Raw genomic sequence first — 24,634 nt, forward strand, 5'->3', positions numbered from 1 at the left:
TTGTATTTTTTATAGATCTTTTCCTGTAATTGATATCTAGTGTCATAGCATTGTGGTCAGAAAAGATACTTGATATGATTTCAGTTTTCTTAAATTGACCAAGGCTTGATTTGTGACCCAAGATATGATCTATCCTGGAGAATGTTCCATGAGCACTTGAGAAAAATGTGTATTCTGTTGTTTTTGGAAGGAATATCCTATAAATATCAATTAAGTCCATCTTGTTTAATGTATCATTTAAAGCTTGTGTTTCCTTATTTATTTTCATTTTGGATGATCTGTCCATTGGTGAAAGTGGGGTGTTAAAGTCCCCTACTATGAATGTGTTACTGTCGATTTCCCCTTTTATGGCTGTTAGTATTTGCCTTATGTATTGAGGTGCTCCTATGTTGGGTGCATAAATATTTACAATTGTTATATCTTCTTCTTGGATCGATCCCTTGATCATGTAGTGTTCTTTGTCTCTTCTAATAGTCTTTATTTTAAAGTCTATTTTGTCTGATATGAGAATTGCTACTCCAGCTTTCTTTTGGTTTCCACTTGCATGGAATATCTTTTTCCATCCCCTTACTTTCAGTCTATATGTGTCTCTAGGTCTGACGTGGGTCTCTTGTAGACAGCATATATATGGGTCTTGTTTTTGTATCCATTCAGCCAATCTGTGTCTTTTGGTGGGAGCATTAGTCCATTTACATTTAAGATAATTATCAATATGTATGTTCCTATTCCCATTTTCTTAATTGTTTTGTGTTCGTTATTGTAGGTCTTTTCGTTCTTTTGTGTTTCTTGCCTAGAGAAGTTCCTTTAGCATTTGTTGTAAAGCTAGTTTTGTGGTGCTGGACTCTCTCAGCTTTTGCTTGTCTGTAAAGGTTTTAATTTCTCCATCAAATCTGAATGAGATCCTTGCTGGGCAGAGTAATCTTTGTTGCAGGTTTTTCTCTTTCATTACTTGAAATATGTCCTGCCAGTCCCTTTTGGCTTGCAGAGTTTCTGCTTAAAGATCAGCTGTTAACCTTATGGGGATTCCCTTGTGTGTTATTTGTTGTTTTTCCCTTGCTGCTTTTAATATGTTTTCTTTGTATTTAATTTTTGACAGTTTGATTAATATGTGTCTTGGCGTATTTCTCCTTGGATTTATCCTGTATGGGACTCTCTGTGCTTCCTGGACTTGATTAACTATTTTCTTTCCCATATTAGGGAAGTTTTCAACTATAATCTCTTCATATATTTTCTCAGTCCCTTTCTTTTTCTCTTTTTCTTCTGGAACCCCTATAATTCGAATGTTGGTGCGTTTAATGTTGTCCCAGAGGTCTCTGAGACTGTCCTCAGTTCTTTTCATTCTTTTTTCTTTATTCTGCTCTGCAGTAGTTATTTCCACTATTTTATCTTCCAGGTCACTTATCCGTTCTTCTGCCTCAGTTATTCTGCTATTGATCTCATCTGAGTATTTTTCATTTCATTTATTGTGTTGTTCATCATTGCTTGTTTCATCTTTAGTTCTTCTAGGTCCTTGTTAAATATTTCTTGCATTTTGTCTCTTCTATTTCCAATATTTTGGATCATCTTTACTATCATTATTCTGAATTCTTTTTCAGGTAAACTGCCTATTTCCTCTTCACTTGTTAGGTCTGGTGGGTTTTTATCTTGCTCCTTCATCTGCTGTGTGTTTTTCTGTCTTCTCATTTTGCTTATCTTACTGTGTTTGGGGTCTCCTTTTTGCAGGCTGCAGGTTTGTAGTTCCCATTGTTTTTTGTGTCTGTCCCCAGTGGCTAAGGTTGGTTCAGTGGGTTGTGTAGGCTCCCTGGTGGAGGGGACTAGTGCCTGTGTTGTGGTGGATGAGGCTGGATCTTGTCTTTCTGGTGGACAGGTCCATGTCTGGTGGTGTGTTTTGGGGTGTCTATGGACTTATTATGATTTTAGGCAGCGTCTCTGCTAATGGGTGGGGTTGTGTTCCTGTCTTGCTAGTTGTTTGGCATAGGGTGTCCAGCACTGTAGCTTGCTGGTCGTTGAGTGAAGCTGCGTGCTGGTGTTGAGATGGAGATCTCTGGGAGATTTTTGCCATGTGATATTATGTGGTGCTGGGAGGTCTCTTGTGGATCAGTGTCCTGAAGTTGGCTCTCCCACCTCAGAGGCACAGCACTGACTCCTGGCTGCAGCACCAAGAGCCTTTCATCCACATGGCTCAGAATAACAGGGAGCAAAAGTAGATAGAAGGAATTAGTAGAAGTAGAAAGAAAGAAAGAAATGGGGGAGGGATGGAGGGAGGGAGGAAGAAAGGAAGGAGGGAAGCAAGGAAAAAAGAAAGAAAGAAGATAAAGTAAGATAAAATATAATAAAGTTATTAAAATAAAAAAGAATTATTAAGAAAAAAAACACAGACGGATAGAACCCTAGGACAAATGGTGGATGCAAAGCTATACAGACAAAATCTCACACAGAAGCATGCACATACACACTCAAAAAAGATGAAAAGGGGAAAAAAATCATAAATCTTGCTCTCAAAGTCCACCTCCTCAATTTGGGATGATTCATTGTCTAAAGGAGGGAGGGAGGGAGGGAGGGAAGGAAGGATGGAAAGAAGATACAGTAAAATAAAATAAGTTATTAAAATAAAAAATAATTATTAAAAAAAATGGCCGGATAGAACCCTAGGACAAATGGTGGAAGCAAAGCTATACAGACAAAATCTCACACAGAAGCATACACATACACACTCACAAAAAGAGGAAAAGGAAAAAATCATAAATCTTGCTCTCAAAGTCCACCTCCTCAATTTGGGATGATTTGCTGTCTTCATGTATTCCACAGATGCAGGGTACATCAAGTTGATTGTGGAGCTTTAATCCGTGGCTTCTGAGGCTGCTGGGAGAGATTTCACTTTCTCTTCTTTGTTCCACACCTCCCGGGGTTCAGCTTTGGATTTGGCCCCGCCTCTGCGTTTTGGTCGCCGGAGGGCGTCTGTTCTTCACTCAGACAGGACAGGGTTAAAGGAGCAGCTGCTTCAGGAACTCTGGCTCACTCAGGCCGGGGCGGGTGGGCGTGAGGCTGCAGAGGCCGGCATGACGTTGCACCAGCCTGAGGCTCGCCATGCGTTCTCCCGGGGAAGTTGTCCCTGGATCCCGGGACCCTGGCAGTGGGGGGCTGCACAGGCTCCCCGGAAGAGGGGTGTGGATAGTGACCTGTACTCGCACACAGGCTTCTTGGTGGCAGCAGCAGCCTTAGCGTCTCATGCGCGTCTCTGGGGTCCGCGCTTTTAGCCGCGGCTCGCGCCTGTCTCTGGAGCTCCTTTAAGCAGCGCTCTTAATCCCCTCTCCTCGCGCACCAAGAAACAAAGAGGGAAGTAAAAGTCTCTTGCCTCTTCGGCAGGTCCAGACTTTTCCCTGGACTCCCTCCCGGCTAGCCGTGGTGCACTAACCCCTTCAGGCTGTGTTCACGCCGCCAACCACAGTCCTCTCGCTGCGCTCCGACCAAAGCCCAACCCTCAGCTCGCAGCCCTGCGTGCCCTGGCGGGGGAGCAGACAAGCCTCTCGGGCTGGTGAGTGCGGGTCGGCACCGATCCTCTGTGCGGGAATCTCCCCGCTTTGCCCTCTGCACCCCTGTGGCTGCGCTCTCCTTCGCGGCTCCCAAGATTTCCCCCTCCGCCACTCGCAGTCTCCGCCTGCGAAGGGGCTTCTAGTGTGTGGAAACCTTTCCTCCTTCACAGCTCCCTCCCACTGGTGCAGGTCCCGTCCCTATCCTTTTGTCTCTGTTTATTCTTTTGCCCTACCCAGGTACGTGGGGAGTTTCTTGCCTTTTGGGAGGTCTGAGGTCTTCTGCCAGCGTTCAGTAGGTGTTCTGTAGGAGTTGTTCCACGTGTAGATGTATTTCTGGTGTATCTGTGGGGAGGAAGGTGATCTCTGCGTCTTACTCTTCCGCCATCTTCCCCCTCTCTGATGTTCTATATTCTTACTGAGTTTCTGTCTACTTGTAATACAACTTTTTAAGACAAATGCTGATATTTCCAACTATAATTATGCGTTTGTCCATTTTCTTTTTAAGTTCTGTCAGCTTTTACTTCAAGTATTTTGACATTTGCTATTTGGTGAATACATATTTACAATTGTTATGTATTCCTGATGAATTGACTCCTTTTTATAATTATGAAAAGTTTCTTTTTTATCCCTGACAATATTCCTTGTCCTGAAATCTACTTTGATATTAATAGCAACTCTAGCTTTCCTTTGATTTATGTTAGCATGATAAAAATTTTTATCCTTTAAATTCCAAACCTATGGGTGCCTTTATATTAAAAATGAATTTCTTGTATATGATGTATAGTTTGGTCTTTGTCATCCAGTCTAATATCCTCCAATTTGTAATTGGAGTATTTAGATCATTACATTTAATGTGAGTATAAATATGTTTGAGCTTAAATGTAACATCTTATTTATTCCCTATTTGTCTCATGTTCTGTTTTCTGTTTTTCTTTTACTGCATTTTTGGATTAAGTTATTTTCAGGATTCCTTTTATGTCTGTTGACTTTTTAGGGTACTGTTTTTCCCTTAGTGGTTGATCTTTGGTTTACAACATGCATCTGTAATTTATCAAAGTCTTCCTTTAAATTATATTATGCCATACCACATATAGAGTGAGAATCTTACTCAGTATGCTTTCATTTCTCATTTCCTATTGTTGTCTTCAGATATTTTATTTTTGCATTTAAAACTCCACAGTATATTTTTAACTAACTTTAACAAACTTTTAACTTTTAACAAATTTTTAACAAACTTTGCTTTAACAAGTAAGCTGTCCTTTAAAGAAAATTAAAAGGAAAAAAATAAATTTTACATTTACCATTTGAGGATCACTTTACTCAGTTGTGTTGATCCAAGTTTCATTTGATGAAATTTTTCTTGTACCTGAAGAACTTCTTTTGCCATGTCTTATAGTTCAAGTTTACTGATGATAAATTCTTTTAGGATTTGTTCCTATGAAAAAGTCTTTATTTCACCTTCATTTATAACATTTTTTATACAGTAAAATTACTCTTTGGTATACAGTTCCCTGGATTTTGACAAATGAATAGGGTTGATTATACATAACTACAATCAAGATACAGAACAGTTACATTATTCCCTAAATTCTCTCATGCTCACCCTTCATATTCAATCCTTTCCTCCCTCACCCAACCCTGACAATTACTGATCTCTTCTCTATCCTCATAGTTTTATAATGCTGGCTTGCCTTGTTGAAGAGGGACAGCAACTTCAACAAGCCTATAATTTCTCTGCCTTCCCCTGGATCCTAGTTCAGACTACCTCCTGGGTCGATAGATGTATATTTAGCTCCGTGATGAAGGGTTCTAGTTTCTCTGATATATACCCACATAATCAAGATCAGAGACAGTGAAACTGGCATGAGTTTCAGTTCATCCTCATCAGTACCATCTTTTCCTTTCTGTCCCCTACTTTACATCCAACTTCCTTTCCTGACTGCCTCAGGCACTGCATTTTTGGATCTTAGGGGTTTGGCCATCTCAGTGCTCCTGTCCCTTTTAGTTATAGTTTTGCGTCCAGCATTGTATTCCTGCCACTCTCAGGGATTTGAGGGTTTTGTTGTTGCTGTTCATCAGTGCTCTAAGGGTCACAATGTGTATTGTCCTTCCGCTAGTAGTTTAAGGCTTTTATTTTCTTGGGGAGACAAGGAGAAAGGATCTGGATAGAGTTTTATCCATTTCCCTCAGTGGCTGCTATTCCTTTCCCCCAGGCCTGTACCATGTTGGATTTTTGTTTGGATACCAAACACTGTAAATTTCATGTTGTGAAGTGTTATTCTTTGTTTTATTCCTTTAAAGGCTTTTGTATTTTGTTCTGCCTAATACTTGTTTTTAGATAATTTTGATAATTTAGAAGCTTATTTTTAGGTTCTTTAGGGCAGGTTTAGAGTAGTCCTTATTCTAAGGCTAATTTAGTCCCACTTTTATGGAATGACCCTTTGGGTCACTACTGAATGCTTCATTATTTAATGGTTCTTTTTCCATCAGGCTGGTTGGAACATAATGTTTCCTGGCCCTGTGTGAGCTCTTGGAATTATTTGGCTTATAGCCTCTCTAATTGTTCTTTCCCCTGTACAGGTGTTCTTAGCACAGTCTCCTGGAGTTTTGCTCTAAGCATGACCATATTGGACTTTGATCAAAGACTCAAGGGGAAACCATATACAAATTTCTGGAACTTTAAAAAAAATCTTTTTCTTGGGTACTGTGTCCTGCAGATTTTAGTTTGCCTTAAGCTCCAAAACATCTGATTCTTGTTTCCTCAAGTCAGAAAATTGACCAGACTCTGTTGGGGTTCCTTCTTCATGTGTACTGTATTCTGTTAATTGCCTCCAGGAAGAAAGTCTGGATAACTGTAGATTCAATTAATTTATTTCTCTCAGAAGTCAGTATTTTACTGCCTGTTGTCCCACTGTTTTGAAAATAGTTGTTTGTTACATTTTGTCCAGTTTCCTAGTTGTTTGTGGTAGGAAGTTAGTTCTGAACTCCTATTTCTTCATGGCCCTAAGTGGAATTCCAAAAGTCATTGTTATCTTTTTTCTCCTGTTTGTAAGATACCTAGTTTTTCTTGATGTACTCTTTTGTCATTGAATTTCAGCAATTTTATTAAGAGCCATGGTTTCCTTTGTGTTTACACTGTTTGAGGATCCCTGAGCTTCTTGAATCTGTAGGCCTTTGGAAAATTTGGCCATGATTTATTCTATTGTTCTGTCTTTTCTCCATTTACATGTATGTTAGACTATTTGATGTTTCCCAAAAGTCACTGAGATTTTGCTCATTGATTTCCACACTTTTTTTCTTTCTATGCTTGGTTTTTTTCATTATTTTTTATTTTATATGTTCAGGTTTTCTTCTGCAGTGTCTAATTTGCAGTTAAGTGAAATTTTTAATTTCAGAAAAGTTTTTCCTCTAGATATATCATTCATTTGGTATTAAGACAATTTATCTTTTCATTATACTCATGTTTTTCTTTTAATACTTGAAAATATTTGTCACAGCTGGTTTAATGTCTGTTTATGCAATAATATCCACTTTGGGGCGGTATATTTCTATTGATCAGTTTTTCTCCTGGTTGTGGGTCACATGTTTGGTGTTTGTGGGGTTTTTTGGTACATATCTAATAATTTTTCTTGTAGGTTGGACATTTAGATTTAACATTATTGAGTGTCTGGATATTATTGTCTTCCTTTAAAGGGTGTTTTAGCAGGCATATGAGTTATTTGTGATTGAAATTCATTCTTTGGAGGCTTATTTTTAAGATTTGCTAGGGTTGCTTTTTAGTACCCTTTACTCTTGGGCTAATTTAGCCCTACTTTTAAGGCAGAACTCTTCTGGAATCTCTCCTAAAGACCCCATAAGTTCATTGAGATCTTTCTACTCTGGCTGCTTGGAACTTGAACATCTTCCCAGCCTTGCTGTGAGCGCTGTGTGAATAGTTATGTTTACAGCTCACTAGAAGATGTCTTTTCCTTGGTAAATTTTCTTTATCTGGTTCTCTGATATCTCACCCTACATATGTCCATATGGATATTCAACCAAAAATTTAGAGGAATCACTATACAGATTTTTAGAACTTTTTTTCTATGTATAGGCCTCTCCTTGCCAGTACAGTGTCTTGCAAATTCTAGCTATTTAGCCTCTACAGACTCTGAGCTCCATCTTAAATCATCAAGGCTGCTGTACACTAATTGGGTTCCTCCTCCCCACACCAAGGTTCTAAAAGTTCCCCCAGGCAGAAATCCATGGTTATTTTTAGACTTACCTCATTTATTTTCCTTCTCTGAGGGATCACAGTCCTGTGCTTTCTTTTGTCTAATGTCTTAAAATAATACTTTAATATATTTTGCCTAGTTTTATCAGTTTTAATAGTGAGAGCATGTCTAATACCACTTACTCCAGTATTGCCAGAACTAGAAGTAATCAATGTATTTTATTTTTATTTACATCAATTTTTAAATAAATATTTTATTATATAAGTGTAATTTAATATATTCTCCCATTAAAACACTTACGGAAAAGTTAGTTTCCTTTTAATAACTTTCCTAATCTTAGGCTTCTTTCGTTCTTCAAATCTAGCCAGTGATATCAACTTGGTACACAGCCTGTAAGGTACCTTTTCTATCCATTTATATACATATGTTTCCATAGAAAAGTTTTAATATTGGTTTTCTTTAGGTTGTATATGCTTTTAGTATCGTAATTCAGAGTATATTTAGTTCTCTTTCACTTGATTTAAAAACAACAGTGTGTGTTAGAGGTGTACCTTATTATTAAAACAAATCTATTTCATATTCTTTATGTTGATATAGTTAATATATTAAATAATGTAATATTTTTATGTGGTAATATTTTCAGCAAGAATAGAAATTGGTCCTTCGTAGCTCATCTTCTGGACATATTGCAAATGCTTTCCATTTTTTTCCAGGCCTTTCCAGCCACATTTTCAGAAATTTTGCCCTATTTCTCTCTGCCCCAAGTACTCCTCTTGCCTGGAGACAGACAGACTTCACATCCACCCCTAATAGTTGCCCAGGGCCCTTTTTTGCTTCTATTTTCCACAGCTTTGGCATGGGCCGTTCTTTGTGTTGTTCTCATCTGTTATATACTTGAATACAGTATGCTCTTGTTTCCCTCATTAATCTCTCAAAGGTTCCTTACAATTTTTGGTCCATTGAAATCTCCCCATCCATATTTTCCCATTCATCTATTGATTCCTTTTTTTGAAAAATATTTTGTAGGTTCTGTGGTTTGATAGGGAGTATAGGCTGGAAGATGTACTCACTTCGCTATCTTAAAACCAAGAATTACATTTCTCTCTGCCTGAATTTTCGCTGTATCATTTTATCATAATCTAGAATAAGATTAAACCTTTGTATGTTTGCCTAACACTCTTGTGAATAGACATGTATTAGGGAGCAGTAAGATGTTTGAGCTAGAGAGTATTCCTAGCATCTCCTCTTCTGTTCCTAACTTTACTTCTGTTCAGTAATATCCTCTTCATATTGCCATGCATTTTCCTGGCCCTCATTATTCTTGTATTGACATGGGAAGTTCTATTTGTTAACCAGAATTGGAGTTTAGGCATCATGAATAAAACTGTAAAGTTTCTCTTTGGGCAACTATAAACCCTTCCCAACAGATTTTCTATTTGCCATTGAAATATTTTCAACCCATGTTGCAGATTTTTAAAACATTAGAATTGGAAATTTTTAAACCTTTTAACAAAAGTTTTCTTTCACCATTATAATCTTGAATTTGGTTTAGCACTAATTATTATTTTGGTATATAAGATACTGCTGTATACAATATACAAAATAATGAAATGTGATCTAACCTATAACAGTAGCTCAAGTCTCTTCCACTTTTAATTTATATTTTGATGTTTTGGGCTCCTGACCAAAGTTAGATTAACATGACTTCTTTATAGATCTTTCCAATATGTAAATAAATTACACTGAAACTTTTTGTCTATACTGGGCAACAATTTAGTACCTTAGGATCTACTGATGGAGGAGAAAAATGATGTAAGGTCCAGAGGAACCACTTGGGATATTAAACAAAAATTCTGGGTGATCCTGGCTCTAAGTCACAATCTAATGTAGATTTTTCAGTGAAAATTTCTTAAAGAGATTCAGTCCTTTTTCATTCATAGTACTGTGAATACAAACTTCTAAGTCATGCTTAATAATTTCCTTGTTGTTTGTTACTTTGTTATAACCTGATTATAGTAACTAGTAGTGCAACCACTTTGGAAATATAAAAGAGAACTATTCTTTGGCAGCTTGCAGAGCTACTTCTGTTTAAAATCTGATCCTGGGAATGGATATATGGACAGGAGCCTACCCTTGTGCTGTTCTTGTCAATCAGCCCTTTCTGTCATTTCACAGAATGAAATTCTGTAGACCCAGAAGGGACCTGAGCAGTTATGTAGCAGTGTTTTACGGGAAAAGAAACAGAGAGCCAGAGAGGTAAAGCAGCTGTCCTACCATCACAGAGGTAGTAAAGAACCACATATCTTCACCCTGGCCTGCCCTGAATTTTTTTGACATGTTGAGAAGTCATCGTGTCTCAACTATATATCACATTTATTTCTACTTCAAAAGGCTAAAATTGTCTCTTTTTGAAATTTTTGTTGTACTTACACAGCTGAAATTTAGCCAAAGCCTTTCTAGCTCCCTGTACAATTATTCCTCTTCTCCCATTCTCTTAAACTTTTCTTGGGCATCTTGATAGAGAATACAGCAACTCCTTTATTCTGTCATTAGAATCCAGACAGAATCAGAGATTGAAGGCTGGGGAAAGTTGTCATGAATGGTAGTATTTTTACTCACACATAGAAGAAATAGGGCACCAGATTTGTCCATTCAGTAACTTTCTGCTCAATTTTAAATTTAATTTGATGAACTCAATGAAATGGAGGAATCTTTTTTTTTTTTTGGTCAATTTAAACGTGGCTATTCCCTGAAGAAAACACCTTTTCTTTCTGGGTTTGTCTCTTTGGCAATGGGAGTAAGGAGAGGAGGGCAGCATGTATTTCCTTCCTATCTAAAATTGAAAGTATTTTTTTGTGTTTTACTCAAATATGAATTTTGTGTAATAAATTCTGAACTAGTCATGACTAATATGCATTTTGATATAACAGGATAGACATGATTCAGCTGATGATCAAAATATTTGTCATGTGTGGCATATGGATGTAGAAGCCCTTCCAGAATGGATACACTGCCTAATACAAAAAGTAAGTTCCATAGTTTCTGAGTAAAATTAGGAATATACTACCTTCAGAAAGTTTTTGTCCTCATTTTAGAGCTATTTTTCTTGGATGCATTGTTTCAAGAGACATGAAAGGGTGTGTAACTTGATTACACTTACTGGTTTCTTCATTATTACTGGAGTGCTCTGAGTACTTTTATACCTCAGACTTTGCACTTGGTATTTCCCCTTCCTGGAATTCTCTTCCCACAACTACTCACCTGTTTCTTCATTTCCTTAGGTCTTTATTCTCAGTGAGGCATTGCCTAGTCAGTCTATCAGCTGCCACTCCCCACTATTACCACTCTCAACACTTCCCTTCTCCCTTCTCTACTTTATATACCTATCTATGTTTTACACACACATTATAAGTGATATATAGAACTTTAAATATGCTTAAGTATATATGACATATATAAATTATTATACACATTCATATACACATCCACATATGCATATATATACACACACACACAAAGGGCTTACTGATCTTGTTAGTTACCTAGCTCCTCTACTAGAATAAAACTCCATGAAGTCAGAAGTTTTTATATTTTGTTCATTATGTACTATATCCCCAGCACCTAGAACAGTACCTATTGAGTGAATGAAATATCCTATGTGTCTCATTACACAAATGTAAAATAAACTGGAAAATTAATGACTCTTATTGGCACAATCAGTATCAAAAAAACACACTTTTAAGGATCCTTAATGAAATATTATGAGTAGGAATTCATCTTGTCAGTGTGGCATCATTATTTCTCATAATTCAAAAAAGCTAAGTATTAGAAAAGTATAAGTAATATGATTTTTGGAACAATGTAGTTGCCTTTCTCCACTGACTAGCTTACTTTTTTTGTTAAAGAATAACATTAGCTAGATATCCCTTGCATCCATTCTCACATTGTAATGATTTCCTGGGAAAATGCCAGTGCACTGCTTATTAGTGTCCTGAACTTTAGAAAATGTATTAGGACACTGTAGATGTCCTACTATCTCTGTTGAAAAGATAACTTTAAGTTAGTTCATTATTAATTTGTAATCTGAGTATAGAAAATGAAATAACTGATGTATGCAACCAATATCTTTTGGTTGTATGTAAAAAGGCAGGAAGAGCTTTATTCTGTTGGCTGGGTAAAGTTCCCTCCCACAGTGCTTGGTATGCAAGAAGTGTATCAAAACAGACACTTTTCTGTGAGATTTTACTTGCAAATTAAGCTCTGTAGACTGATTTGCTTCCTGGTTCCATAGTGTATTTTTCTTTTCATTAGTTCACACTGTATCCATATTCAGCCTATTGTTTAAGAGACTTTTAGAATTCTTAGGAGTGTCGTTTAGATGGGTGTGATGTGCAATATGTTATCATTCTAGACCTTTGGAGCTTCTTATCTCTATTTATTGGAAGGCTTGTTTCCATCTAGTAGACTGTTTTGTCTACTAATCAGAAAACAGAATGCTGGCCTTTTCTGTGGCATAGAAAACTTTCATGTGGTCGGCTTTAAAAAACAAACAAACAAACAATAAAACCACAAACAAAAAAACAGCTCACATTCTCTTTGGTTACTTTACAAAGAAAGAATTGTTTTTATTTTCCTTTATTACCTGTAGGCCCAGTGGACAGTTGGAAAACTGAATTGCCCTTTCTGTGGGGCCCGTTTAGGGGGCTTTAATTTTGTCAGCACTCCAAAATGTTCCTGTGGCCAGCTTGCAGCTGTACATCTCTCCAAAAGCCGGACCGATTATCAGCCAACACGGTCAGGCCGACTAATGAGACCCTCGCTGAAATACTTGTCACATCCTAGAGTTCAGTCAGGTTGTGACATGGAAACTCTGCTGAGAGGTGACGCCTCCAAAAACAGAAATCACGGGCTTTTAAACATGGCCCAAAATAATAATGGCCCTGGAAGATTAACGGAAGCACTCTGCCTGGAGGTACGGTCAACGTATTTCAAGATGAAGAACGAAAAACTGCTCTTCAAAGCAGATCCAAAATGTCAGCTTCTTGTTCCGCGGCTTGTGACTGGCAGATGCACTACGAAAGCTTTTCATAGAAAATCACATAGCTTGGATCTGGACATCAGTGAGAAACTGACTTTATTACCCACTTTATATGAAATCCATAGTAAGACTACTGTGTATCCCAGGCTAAATGAAACGCAGCCTATTGACCTTTCGGGCTTGCCTTTAGAATCGAGTAAAAATAACCGTTCCTTTCAGATTTCATCCAGTTTTGATCCTAATATGCTGCTGCAAAGATTTTCAGTGACTCCCCGTGAGACCCAGACACAAAGAGGAGGAGAATTTCAGTGTGGTCTAGAAGCTTCTGCAGTGTACTCTGGCCATGCTAGTTCTAACAACCTGACTTTCCTGATGGACCTGCCCTCAGCTGGCAGGGGCACACTGGAGGCCCCAGACCAGGAAGAGCACCTCTCTCCTCTGGACTTCCTGCACTCAGGCAGTTTTTCATTGGGTGCCATTAATCAGAGGCTCAGTAAGAGAGAAAAGAGCAAGCTGAAGACTCTGAGACGGAAACAACGAAGGCATGAAAGATGGCTGCAGAAGCAGGTAATTTTTAAAAGAGTTTACTAAAAATTCTGTTTTATAAATGTCAGCCTTTGGGGAGAGGAGCTAACTTTGAATTACCTATATTATAAAAACTTGATTTGAGTGATTTTTGAAATGACATTTCTCCCAAGAGAACTTAATGATCATGTAGCTCTATCATAACTGACATGTATAACCATGTCTCTGTGCTTACACATGTTCAGAAAATGCCCTTTTGTGAAGTTTTTCCCAATTTTGCTAATATTTTATAGGAATATTCATCTCATGATATTGAGACTAGGTTGTCATACACATTTTAAATATATTCATGTTAGGGTTGTTTTGCAGTGCTGTTTTTTCAGGTTAAATTGAAACAAAAATGTTTCCCTAAGTAAATCCAATGTAGTGACAAATTCATTCACTTTCATTACATTTAGTTTAAATGGATATTTTCAAGGAGCCCTGTTTAATTATGTGCCCACATTAGCCAGATATGGTTAACTGTGCTAAATTGTGAAAATTATCTAAAGGATAATTGACCCTTACTGTAATTTTATAGGAGAGGGTGTTTCTCTGTGGTTTGAACTCCTATACCTATAATGATACGTTCAGGGGTGGGGGGTGTGAAGGAAACCAATATTAGGCACTGAGGAAACCAATTAAAACCAGTGGATGAGGTGCTTATGAAAATTTAGAAGTTTGAGGACCAGCTTATTTCTGTATAAACTATTTTTGCAAATTGCCTTCATTATTTGGTCATAATAGATAGCAGTTCTTATTAATTAGTATATTGAATATTAACAGTGTCCTCAGGGCTAAAATACAGAAAGTTACAACTTTACATAATAGTTCATTCTTAGTTAAGCAAACTCATTATTGTTTATGATTCTAGTCATGGACTGAATAAAATAAAATTACTGCATTAAGTGCCTCAATCATGTTAGGTATTTTTCATCTTTTGGTTAGATAGTATAAGTAATTGTTTTTGTATTTTTGACTGGTTTCTGAGAAAAGCATTTCAATTTGGTTTCTTTGCAAGTGATGGTGTAATGTGACATCAAAGCATATACTGTAGGATGTAAAAAAGAATATGTTTTAGCACCATTATAATATACTTTATAGTTTAACTTATCAAAACTGTAAAATTCAAAAATTTTATTGAAAATTTGACTTAAATCTAGATAAATTGGAGATGATCATATGTTAAGTGAACAGAACAAATACCTTAAAAACAATGTGGAGGGTTCTAAAATAATTCTCTTAACAAATAGAGAGTTCAAAGAAGTATGAAAATTATACTTGTTCTGTGCTGTAAATATGCAAATAACATTTTTACAATTTTCAAAATGTGTATAATTCTTAAGCTAGGTACTTCTGAAAACCTGTTATATTTTTAATCATTTTCTAGCATAGGAACACTCTTTTTCACACAGTTGAAAGCAAAGTAAGACCAAAATTAATGGTCCTCTTTTTTTTTTTGATAAGGTTGCTTTTATTCATTCACACACATGTGATTTAACCAATCTGTTTAGCTAACTGATCGAAGTGAATGAGTCTTAGTCAGACCTGTGACAAGTCAGTACAGGAATGATATGGTGGGATCCTAATAGGTTTGGTTGATTGCACGGAAGCTACAGGCAAACAAATGCCCAATGTGTCCTTAGCAAAGAAAATCTAAAAACAGGTAGCAGCATAGAAATGACATGAATTCACAGTGTGAGTACACACTGTGGTTTGAGTCAGAAGGAAGAAGAATTTTTAATAGTTTTACTAATTCAAGGAAAAGGATAAGTCCTAGGAAGAGTTGATATTCGAGAAAAATTAATGGCTTATCTATTCAGCTTGTTTAATGTTTAATAAAGATTAGTTGATTCTAAAACAGATATCAGATATCTGTTTTGTATATCATGCCTTTGGGTAATGACTTCCAAACAGATCCTGCCCCTTTTTTAATGAGAAAGATATGCATACAAGATATAAAGAAAAAGTTACCTATTATTAATGGTAATCTTTTTAAAGTTTAAAATAATTGGTTGGGATATCTAGATTTCTGACTTTCATTTGATATTTAAAATTTTTTTGTGTGTAAACTAGACATCTTTCTGTGGCAGATACCATGATAGAAAATGTTAATGATGCTACAAAAAGTTACTTAAATTTTTGAAGTTTAGGGATGTAAATGAGATTATTGTTAAAGCAGAAACTACAGCCAGTTTTCAGTGTTTTTGTTCAGCAAATGTTAATTGAGCATCTACTTTGGGGAAAGAGTGCTGAGCAAACCCTTTTTTTATTCAACACAGTCTTTTCGGTTTTGGTTTTCTTTTTTAATTATCATGCAATAAAGTTCATTTATTCTTGGCATACAGCATTATAATTTAAACATATGTATAGATTCATATAACAACCACCACAGTGGGGGTCCAGAACAGTTCCATCAGCCCCACCCCAAATTTCCCTTGTGCCTTTATAATTGTGCCATGATTATATCTTTATAATCACACCCTTGTCCCATGCCTAATTCCTGAAGACCACTGATCTGTTCTCCATTACTTTAGTTTGTCTTTTTGATAATTTTATAAAATAATGTAATGTTATAAAATTAGAACACATAGTATGTAATGTTTTGAGACTGGCTTCTTTTACTCAGCATAATTACCTGTGAGATTCATCCAAGTTGTTGCATATATCTCTAGTTTGTTATTCTTATTCCTTAATAGTATTCCATTGTATGAATGAACCACAGTTTATTCATTTACTTGTTGAGCAGAGGTAGGTTATTCCAGGTTTTGGCAGTTATGAATAGAGCTGTTATAAACATTCATGTACAGGTTTTTGTGTGAACCTAAGCTTTCATTTCTCTAGGGTAAATGTCCAGGAGTGGGATTGCTGGATCATATGGTAAGTAACTGTCAAATTGTTTTTCTGAATGGCTATACTATTTTGTATTCCAAGCAGCAATATATGAGAGTTCCTTTTGCAGTGTATCCTCACAAACACCTAGTACTCTTAAAATATTGACATTAATAGATACATAATGGTATCACATTTTGGTTTTAGTTTGCATTTCCCTAATGACATTTCCCTAATGATGTTCACCATTTTTCAAGTGCTTATTTTGCCATTTATATATATTGTTTAGTGAAGTATCTTTTCAAATCTTTTAGTCATTTTCTTAATTGGGTTGTGTTCTTTGTGTTGAATTTTGAAAGTTCTTTATATACTTTGGATGTATGTCCTTCATTGAGTATGTGATTTGTAAAGATTATCTCCCAGTCTGTAGCTTGTACTTTTATTCTCTCAGAAAGAATTTTTTTTTCCTATAGAAGAAACATTTAATTTTGATGAAGTCCAGTTTCTCAAATTTATTTTTAATGGATCGTGTTTTTGGTGTCCTAAGAACTCTTTGCCTAACCCTAGGTTATGAAGATTTTCTCCTATGGTTTCTTATAAAAGTTATATAGTTTTAAATTTTATATTGAGAATTATGACTCATTTTGAGTTTTTTTTTAATAAGGTGTGCGATTTAGGCTGAGGTCCCTTGTTTTGCATAGAGATGCTTGATTGTTCCAGAACTATTTGTTGAAAACACTGTCCTTTCTCCGTTGAAATGCTTTTTCAGCTTTGTCAGAAATCAACTGGCTCTATATGTGTGGTCTTTTTCTGGACTCTGTATTCTGTTCAGTTTATTTCTCTGTCTCTCCCTTTGCCAATAGACCTCTTTCTTGTTTATTGTAGCTTTAAACTAAGTCATTAAAATGGGGTACTGAGATTCCACCAACTTTATTTTTCATTTTCAAAATTGTTTTATTCTAGTTCCTTTGCCTTTCCATATAAAATTTAGAATCAACATTTTTATCTTTACAAAAAATAGACCAACTTGGGGAGAACCAAAATCTTTACTGTGTTTATTTTTCCAGTCCATGAACATGATATGTCTCTCCTTTTATTTAGGTCTTTGATTTCTTTCATCAGTATTTTGCAGTTTTCAGCATTCAGAATGTGTGCGTATACTGTTAGATTTATACCTAAGTATTTACTTTTTCTGTTATTGTTAGTTTAAAAAATTGTTTTGATTTATAATTGTATTTCGCTAGTTTACAGAAGCATAATTGATTTTGTTTTGACTTTATATCTTGTGCTGTTGATAGTACAGATCTTTGACATCTCTTGTCAGATTTATCCCTAAGTATTTATATTTTTATACTGTTGGTAAATAGTATTATTTTATTAAATCTTAATTTCCATTTGTTCATGAATAATATATAGAAATACAATTGATTTTTGGTGTTGATCTTATATCTTACAGCCTTTCTAATTTTACCTATCAGGAATAGCAGGGGTTTTGTAGATTTCACTGGGTTTTCTACTTAGATGATCATGTCTGCAAATAAAAACAGTCTTACTTCTTCCTTTCCAATTTGATTATTTTTTGTGTGTGTTATTGAATGAGCTAGATCATCTAGTAGAGTGTTGAGTAGAAGTGATGAGAGCAGGTATCCTTGTCTTTTTCCTGATGTTAGGAGGAAAGCACTCAGTCTTTCACCATTAAGTATTATGTTAGGTATGGGTTTTAGGTAGATGCCCTTTATCAGGCTGAGGAAGTTTTTTCTATTCCTAGTTTGTGGAAATTTTTATCATGAGTGGATGTTGAATTTTGTTAAATGCTTTTTCTGTATCAACTGATATGATTATGTGTTTTTAATGTGAATATTAAGTGATTAGCAGATATTGAGCCAGTGTTTCATTCCCACAGTAAATACTTTGTTATGTTGTATTTTTATTTCTGTATATTGCTGGATACTACTTGCCAGTATTTTTTGAGCGTTTTTTTAGTTTCTTTGTTTTTTTGCCTCTGTACATGAAGGATATTATCCTGATGCTTACTCTATTTTTGTACAGTGTTTTTCTGATTTGATAGCATGGTAGTGCTGGCCTTATAAAATGAATTAAGAATTGTTCTTTCCTGTTGTGTTTTATGGAAAATATTGTGAAGAATTAATATTACTTTTTCTTAAATATTTGGTAATGAAACTACCTGGGCCTGGAGGTTTTGGGGGTGGGGGTGGGTGAAAGAGGTGAATTTAACTATGAATTCAGTTTCTTTAATGTTTATAGGACAATTCAGGTTGTCTATTTCATATTGGATAATTTTGGTAGTTGTTTTCAATGAATTATCTAAGTTGTTGAAAATATGTGTGTAGAATGTTCATAGTATTCCCTTATTATCCCTTTAATGTCTGTTGGGTCTGTAATGATATCCCCTTTTCAATCCTGATAATAGCAATTTGTGTCTCATCTCTTCTTCTCTCCCCCGCTCCCCTCCCCTCTTGCTTTTAGTTTTGCTAGAGGTTTATCAATTTTACTGATCTTTTCAAAGAACCAGCTTTTGATTTCAATTATTTTTTTCTATTTTTGTTTTCAAAGTCATTGATTTCTGGTCTTACTTTTATTACTGACTTCCTTCTGCTTGCTTTGACTTTATTTTCCTTTCTCTTATAAAATATTTTTAATGGGAGAAACTTAAGTTTTCGATTGGAAATCCTTTTTTATCTCATCTAAGCATTTATTGCTATAAATTTCCCTTTAGTTACTGCATGAGCTACAACCCATGACTTTAATGTTGTGTTTTTAATTCAGTTCAAACTGTTTTCTAATTTCCTTTGAGACTTTTGTTGGCCCACGTAGTTTGTCAAAGTGGCTAGTATAATCATGCAAAGACTGAAATATTAGCATTCTGAGGAAATTTTAAAACTTCATCCTGTGGAAGAATATTTCTTCCTCTGGATTGAGAGAATGTAAAGCTGCCACTAGTATGGCTGTATAATATTTTAAAATAATTCTATTTAAACATTTTGTTTGTCCTGCTGTGTTGACATTTCTTAACCTTGAGCTTATTTAATACGAATAAAAGAAAATGTCTCTTTAAAACCCACAGGAAACTATTGTGAAAAGAGTTTACCTTACATTTCTGTGGCATGTTGTGCATGAAAATATAAAATAATTGACCAAGTATCATGGTTTTTAATAAATCAATGAACCATCTACAATGATTATATTGCATTGTTCTGAGTTAACTAACTGAGTTAAGACTACTTGTATTATTATGAGGGTGTGATTTAGGCACTGAGGAGAATAGAGGTCAATAAATTATATTAAAGACCTACTCATGTGTGTTTACCTAGAGAAGATATGCATTTTCCACAAAGGCATAAGTTTCATTTTCCTGGATTTGCACATAGGGATAATTTTTCACAGATTTTGAAGGAGTCCACTTAATCTTTTATCACTTGATTCATCATGTTGAAATCATACACAAATCATATTCTAAACATATTTTTGGTTATCTTTTTAAAATAAAATTTTTGTGCTTCTGAATCATAATAGTAATTCATGTATTGAACAGTTATTCCCCATTTGTTCTGTTTCTAAAGAAGAAAATTAATGGTGTATTGAAATAAAAAGCTTCAGTAATGAAAATAACTAAAATTTTAATTAGATAACACATTTTACTGGAATTTTCCATTGTGTGTGTATATATATACACACACACAAGCACCCATCACACACAATTCTTTATCTGTTCACCTCTTGATGGACACTTAGGTTGCTTTCATATCTTGGCTGTAGTATATATGCTGCTGTGAAGATTGGGGTGTGTGTATCTTTTTGAATTAGTGGTTTTGTTTTCTTCAGATATGTACCCAAGAATGGAATTGCTGGTTCATATGGTAGTTTTATTTTTAGTTTTTTGAGAAACCTCCATACTGTTTTCCATGGTGCCTGCACCAGTTTTCATTCCCAGCAGCAGTGCACTGAGGGTTCCCTTTTTTTTTTTTTTTTTGCGGTACGCGGGCCTCTCACTGTTGTGGCCTCTCCCGTTGCGGAGCACAGGCTCTGGACGCGCAGGCTCAGCGGCCATGGCTCATGGGCCCAGCCGCTCTGCAGCATGTGGGATCTTCCCGGACCAGGGTACGAACCTGCGTCCCCTGCATCAGCAGGCGGACTCTCAACCACTGCGCCACCAGGGAAACCCTGAGGGTTCCCTTTAATCCACATCCTTGCTAACATGTGTTATTTATGGTCTTTTTGATGATAGCCATTCTGACAGGTGTGAGGTGATACCTCATTGTGGTTTTGATTTGTCTGATGATTAGCAATGTTGAGCATCTTTTCATGTGCCTGTTGGCCATCTGTATATCTTCTTTGGAAAGATGTCTATTCGGGTCTTCTGCCCACTTTTTGATTGGGTAGTTTTGTTTTGTTTTGTTTTGTTGCGATACGCGGGCCTCTTACCGTTGTGGCCTCTCCTGTTGCGGAGCACAGGCTCCAGATGCACAGGCTCAGCGGCCATGGCTTACTGGCCCAGCTGCTCCGTGGCATGTGGGATCTTCCCGGACCAGGGCACGAACCTGTGTCCCCTGCATCGGCAGGCGGACTCTCAACCACTGCGCCACCAGGGAAGCCCCAGTAGTTTGGTTTTTTGATATTGAGTTACATAAGCTGTTTATATATTTTGGATATTAACCCCTTATTGGTCAAATCATTTGCAAATTTTTTTTTCCTATTCAGTAGATTGTCTTTTTTTTTTTTTTTGATGGTTTCTTTTGCTATGAAAAAGCTTTTAAGTTTAATTAGGTCCTGTTTATTTTTGCTTTTATTTCTTTTGCCTTAGGAGACTGATCTCTCAGAATGTTACAATTTGTGTCAAAGAGTATTCTGCCTATGTTCTTTTCTAGGAGTTTTGTAGTTTAAAGTCATACATTTAGGTCTTTAATCCATTTTGAGTTTAATTTTGTATATGGTGTGAGAAAGTGTTCTAATTTCATTCTTTTACATGGATCAGTCCAGTTTTCCCAGCACCACTTGTTGAAGAGACTGTCTTTTCTCTATTGTATATTCTTGCATCCTTTGTGGTAGAGTAATTGACCTTAGGTGCATGGGTTTATTTCTGGGCTCTTTATTCTGTTCTGTTGATCTACATGTCTTTTTTTGTGTCAGTACCATTCTGTTTTGTTTACTGTAGCTTTGTAGTATTGTCTGAAATCAGCTTTGCTCTTTTTTTTTATCAAGATTGCTCTGGCAATTTGAGGTCTTTTGAGGTTCCATATAAATTTTAGGATTACTTGTTCTAGTTCTGTGAAAAATGTCATGGGTATTTTGTTAGGGATTGCATTAAATCAGTAGATTGCCTTGGGTAGTGTGGTAATTTTAATAATATTATTTCTTCCAATCCATGTACATGGGGTCTTTCCATTTATTTGTATCATCTTCAGTTTCTTTCTTCAGTGTTGCATGGTTTTCAGATTGCACGTTTTTAACCTCCTTGGTTAACTTTATTTCTAGGAATTTTACTCTTTTTGATGAAAATTTAAATAGAATTGTTTTCTTGCTTTCTCTCTCTGATAGTTCATTATTTTTCGTGTATAGAAAAGAACAGATTTCTATATATTAATCTTGTATTCTACAACTTTACTGAATTCATTTATTAGTTCTTGTAGTTTTTGATGGAGACATTAGGATTTTCTGTATATACTACCATGTGATCTGCAAATAATGACAGTTTTACTTCTTTGCTTCTAATTTGGATGCCTTTTCTTTTCTTTTTTTTTTTCTTGCCTGATTGCTTTGGCTAGAACGTCCAATACTATGTTAAGAAGGAGCAGTGAGAGTGAGCATCCCTGTCTTGTTCCTGATTTTAGAAGAAAAGCTTTTAGCTTTTTACTGTTGAATATGATGTTAGCTGTGGGTTTGTAATAAACAGCCTTTATTATGTTGAGATATGTGCCCTGTATACCTACTTTGATGAGAGTTTTTATCATGAATGGATGTTGTCAAATGCTTTTTCTGCATTTATTGAGATGATCTTGTGACTTTTATCCTTTACTTGGTTAATGTGGTGTGTCACATTGACTGATTTCTGGGTATTGAACCATCCTTGCACTCCTGGAATAAATCCCACTTGATCATGTTTTTTAATCCTTTTTATGTATCATTGAATTTGGTTTATCAGTATTTTGTTGAAGATTTTACATCTGTATTCATCAGAGATAAAGGCCTCTAATTTTGGTTTGTTTTTTGTAGTTTTTTTGTCTTGTTTTGATATCAGGGTAATTATGGCCTTATAGAATGAATTTGGGAGTATTCCCTCTTCTTCAGTTTTTTTGGAATAGTTTGAGAAAGATAGGTATTAGCTCTTACTTACATGTTTGCTAGAATTCCCCTGTAAAGCTATCTGGTTCTAGACTTTTGTTTGCTGGAAGTTTTTTTTTTTTAATTACAAATTCAATTCCACTACTAGTGATTGGTCTGTTCTGATTGTCTGTTTCTTCTTGATTCAGTCTTTGAAGGTTGCATGTTTCTAGAAACTTGTCCATTTCTTCTAGGTTTTCCAGTTTGTTGGCATATAGCTGTTTGTAGTATTCTCTTATGATTTTTTGTGTCTCTGTCATATTGGATGTTATTTGTCCTTTTTCATGTCTTATTTTGTTTATTTGGGTCCTTTCTTTTATTGTTGTTGATGAGACTGTCTAAAGGCTTATCAACTTTATGTTTTCAAAAAAACAGCTCTTGGTTTCATTGGTTTTTCTTCTTTTTTGCCTCTATTTTATTTATATCCTTGCTAATCTCTGTTATTTCCTTCTTTCTGCTGATTTTATACTTTGTTTATACTTCTTTTTCTAATTACTTTAGATGGTAGGTTAGATTGTTTAATTGAGATTTTTCTCATTTCTTGAAATAGACCTATATCACTATAAGCTTCCCTCTTAGAACTGCTTTTGCTGCATGCCATGGATTTTGGAAGGTTGCGGGGTTTTTTTCATTTGTCTCGAGGTATTTTCTGATTTTCTCTTTGATTTATCATTGACCCATTTTTTTTTTAGTAGCATTTTTTTTAGTCTCCATGTATTTTTGTGTTGTTACCATTTTTCTTCCTGCAGTTAACTTCTGGTTTCATTCTGTGTTGCCAGAAAAAATACTTGGTATAATTTATATCCTCTTAAATTTGTTGAGACTTCTTTGTGGCAAAGCATGTGATATATCCTGGAGAATGTTCCATTTGCACTTGAAAAGAATGTGTTTTCTTCTGTGTTTGGTTGAAATGTCCTATAGATATCTATTAAGCCCAACTGGTCTAATGTGTCTTTTAGGACTACTTTTCCCGTATTGATTTTCCCGTATTTCCCATATTGATTTTCTGTCTGAATGATCTCTCCAATTATGTAAGTGGGTGGTTAAAGTCTCCTACTATTACTGTAGTATTGTCAGTTTCTCTCTTTATGTCTGTTAATATTTGCTTTATATATGTAGATGCTCCTATTTTAGGTATGTATATGTTAGTGAGTTTTATATACAGTTCTTATATTGATTCCTTTATCATTATATAAAGCCCTTCTTTTTTTTATACACTTTGTTTTACTGTCTACTTTGTCTCATATGAGTATTGCTACCCCAGCATTCTTGTTGCTATTTACATGAAATATCTTTTTCCAGCCTCTCACTTTAAGACTATATGTGTGTTTAGCTCAGAAGTGAGTCTCTTGTAGTCAGCAGATAGATGGCTCTTGTTATTTTTAACCAGTCAGCCCTCTCTGTGTCTTTTGATTGGAGCATTTAGTCCATTTACATTTACAGTGATTTTTAATATGTAGGTAGTTACTGCCATTTTGTTACTTGTCTTCTGGTAGTTTTTGTAGTTCTTCTCTGTTCTTCTTTTAGTCTCTTCCCTTGTGGTTTAATTATTTTTTAGTGGTATGGTTATGTTCCTTTCTATCTGGTATTTGTATTTTTATTGTAGGTTTTTGATCTGTGGTTATCTTTGGGTTCATATATATTAATTTATATTTATTTTTCAAAACTGGTTGAAATTTAAGGTAAAACACATTCTAGAAGGTCTACATTTTTCACTCCCCTCCCCCACATTTTGGGTTTTTTTAAACATCTTTATTGGAGTATAATTGCTTTACAATGGTGTGTTGGTTTCTGCTTTATAACAAAGTGAATCAGTTATACATATACATATGTCCCCATATCTCTTCCCTCTTGCATCTCCCACCCTCCCACCCTCCCTATCCCACCCCTCTACACCTAGAGGTAGCACCGAGGTAGCACAAAGCACCGAGCTGATCTCCCTGTGCTATGCGGCTGCTTCCCACTAGCTATCTATTTTACGTTTGGTAGTGTATCTATGTCCATGCCACTCTCTCATTTTGTCCCATCTTACCATTCCCTCTCCCCGTATCCTCAAGTCCATTCTCTAGTAAGTCTGCATCTTTATTGCCGTCTGGCCCCTAGGTTCTTCTGACCAA

General features: G+C 35.7%; 1 protein-coding gene across 6 annotated transcripts in view; it reads left to right on the forward strand.

The window, feature by feature from the left end:
- RNF180 (ring finger protein 180) overlaps positions 1–24,634 on the forward strand; it is a 283,728-nt gene that overhangs the window by 49,761 nt on the left and 209,333 nt on the right. For 4 of the 6 annotated variants that reach the window (XR_010941972.1, XM_067730795.1, XM_067730799.1 and 1 more), the window contains exons 3-5: positions 10,675–10,770; positions 12,393–13,349; positions 16,191–16,226. Coding sequence is in view for 5 of the 6 variants with exons in the window: in XM_067730795.1 (XP_067586896.1) it covers positions 10,675–10,770; positions 12,393–13,349; positions 16,191–16,226 (1,089 nt within the window). In the remaining variant the exon portion in view is untranslated. Of the gene's footprint in view, positions 1–9,919; positions 10,001–10,674; positions 10,771–12,392; positions 13,350–16,190; positions 16,227–24,634 lie in introns of all 6 variants that reach the window. The other 2 variants (XM_067730798.1, XM_067730797.1) reach the window with 2 other exon arrangements.

This window comes from Pseudorca crassidens, chromosome 3 (genome assembly GCF_039906515.1).
Source record: "Pseudorca crassidens isolate mPseCra1 chromosome 3, mPseCra1.hap1, whole genome shotgun sequence".
Lineage (NCBI taxonomy): Eukaryota > Metazoa > Chordata > Mammalia > Artiodactyla > Delphinidae > Pseudorca > Pseudorca crassidens.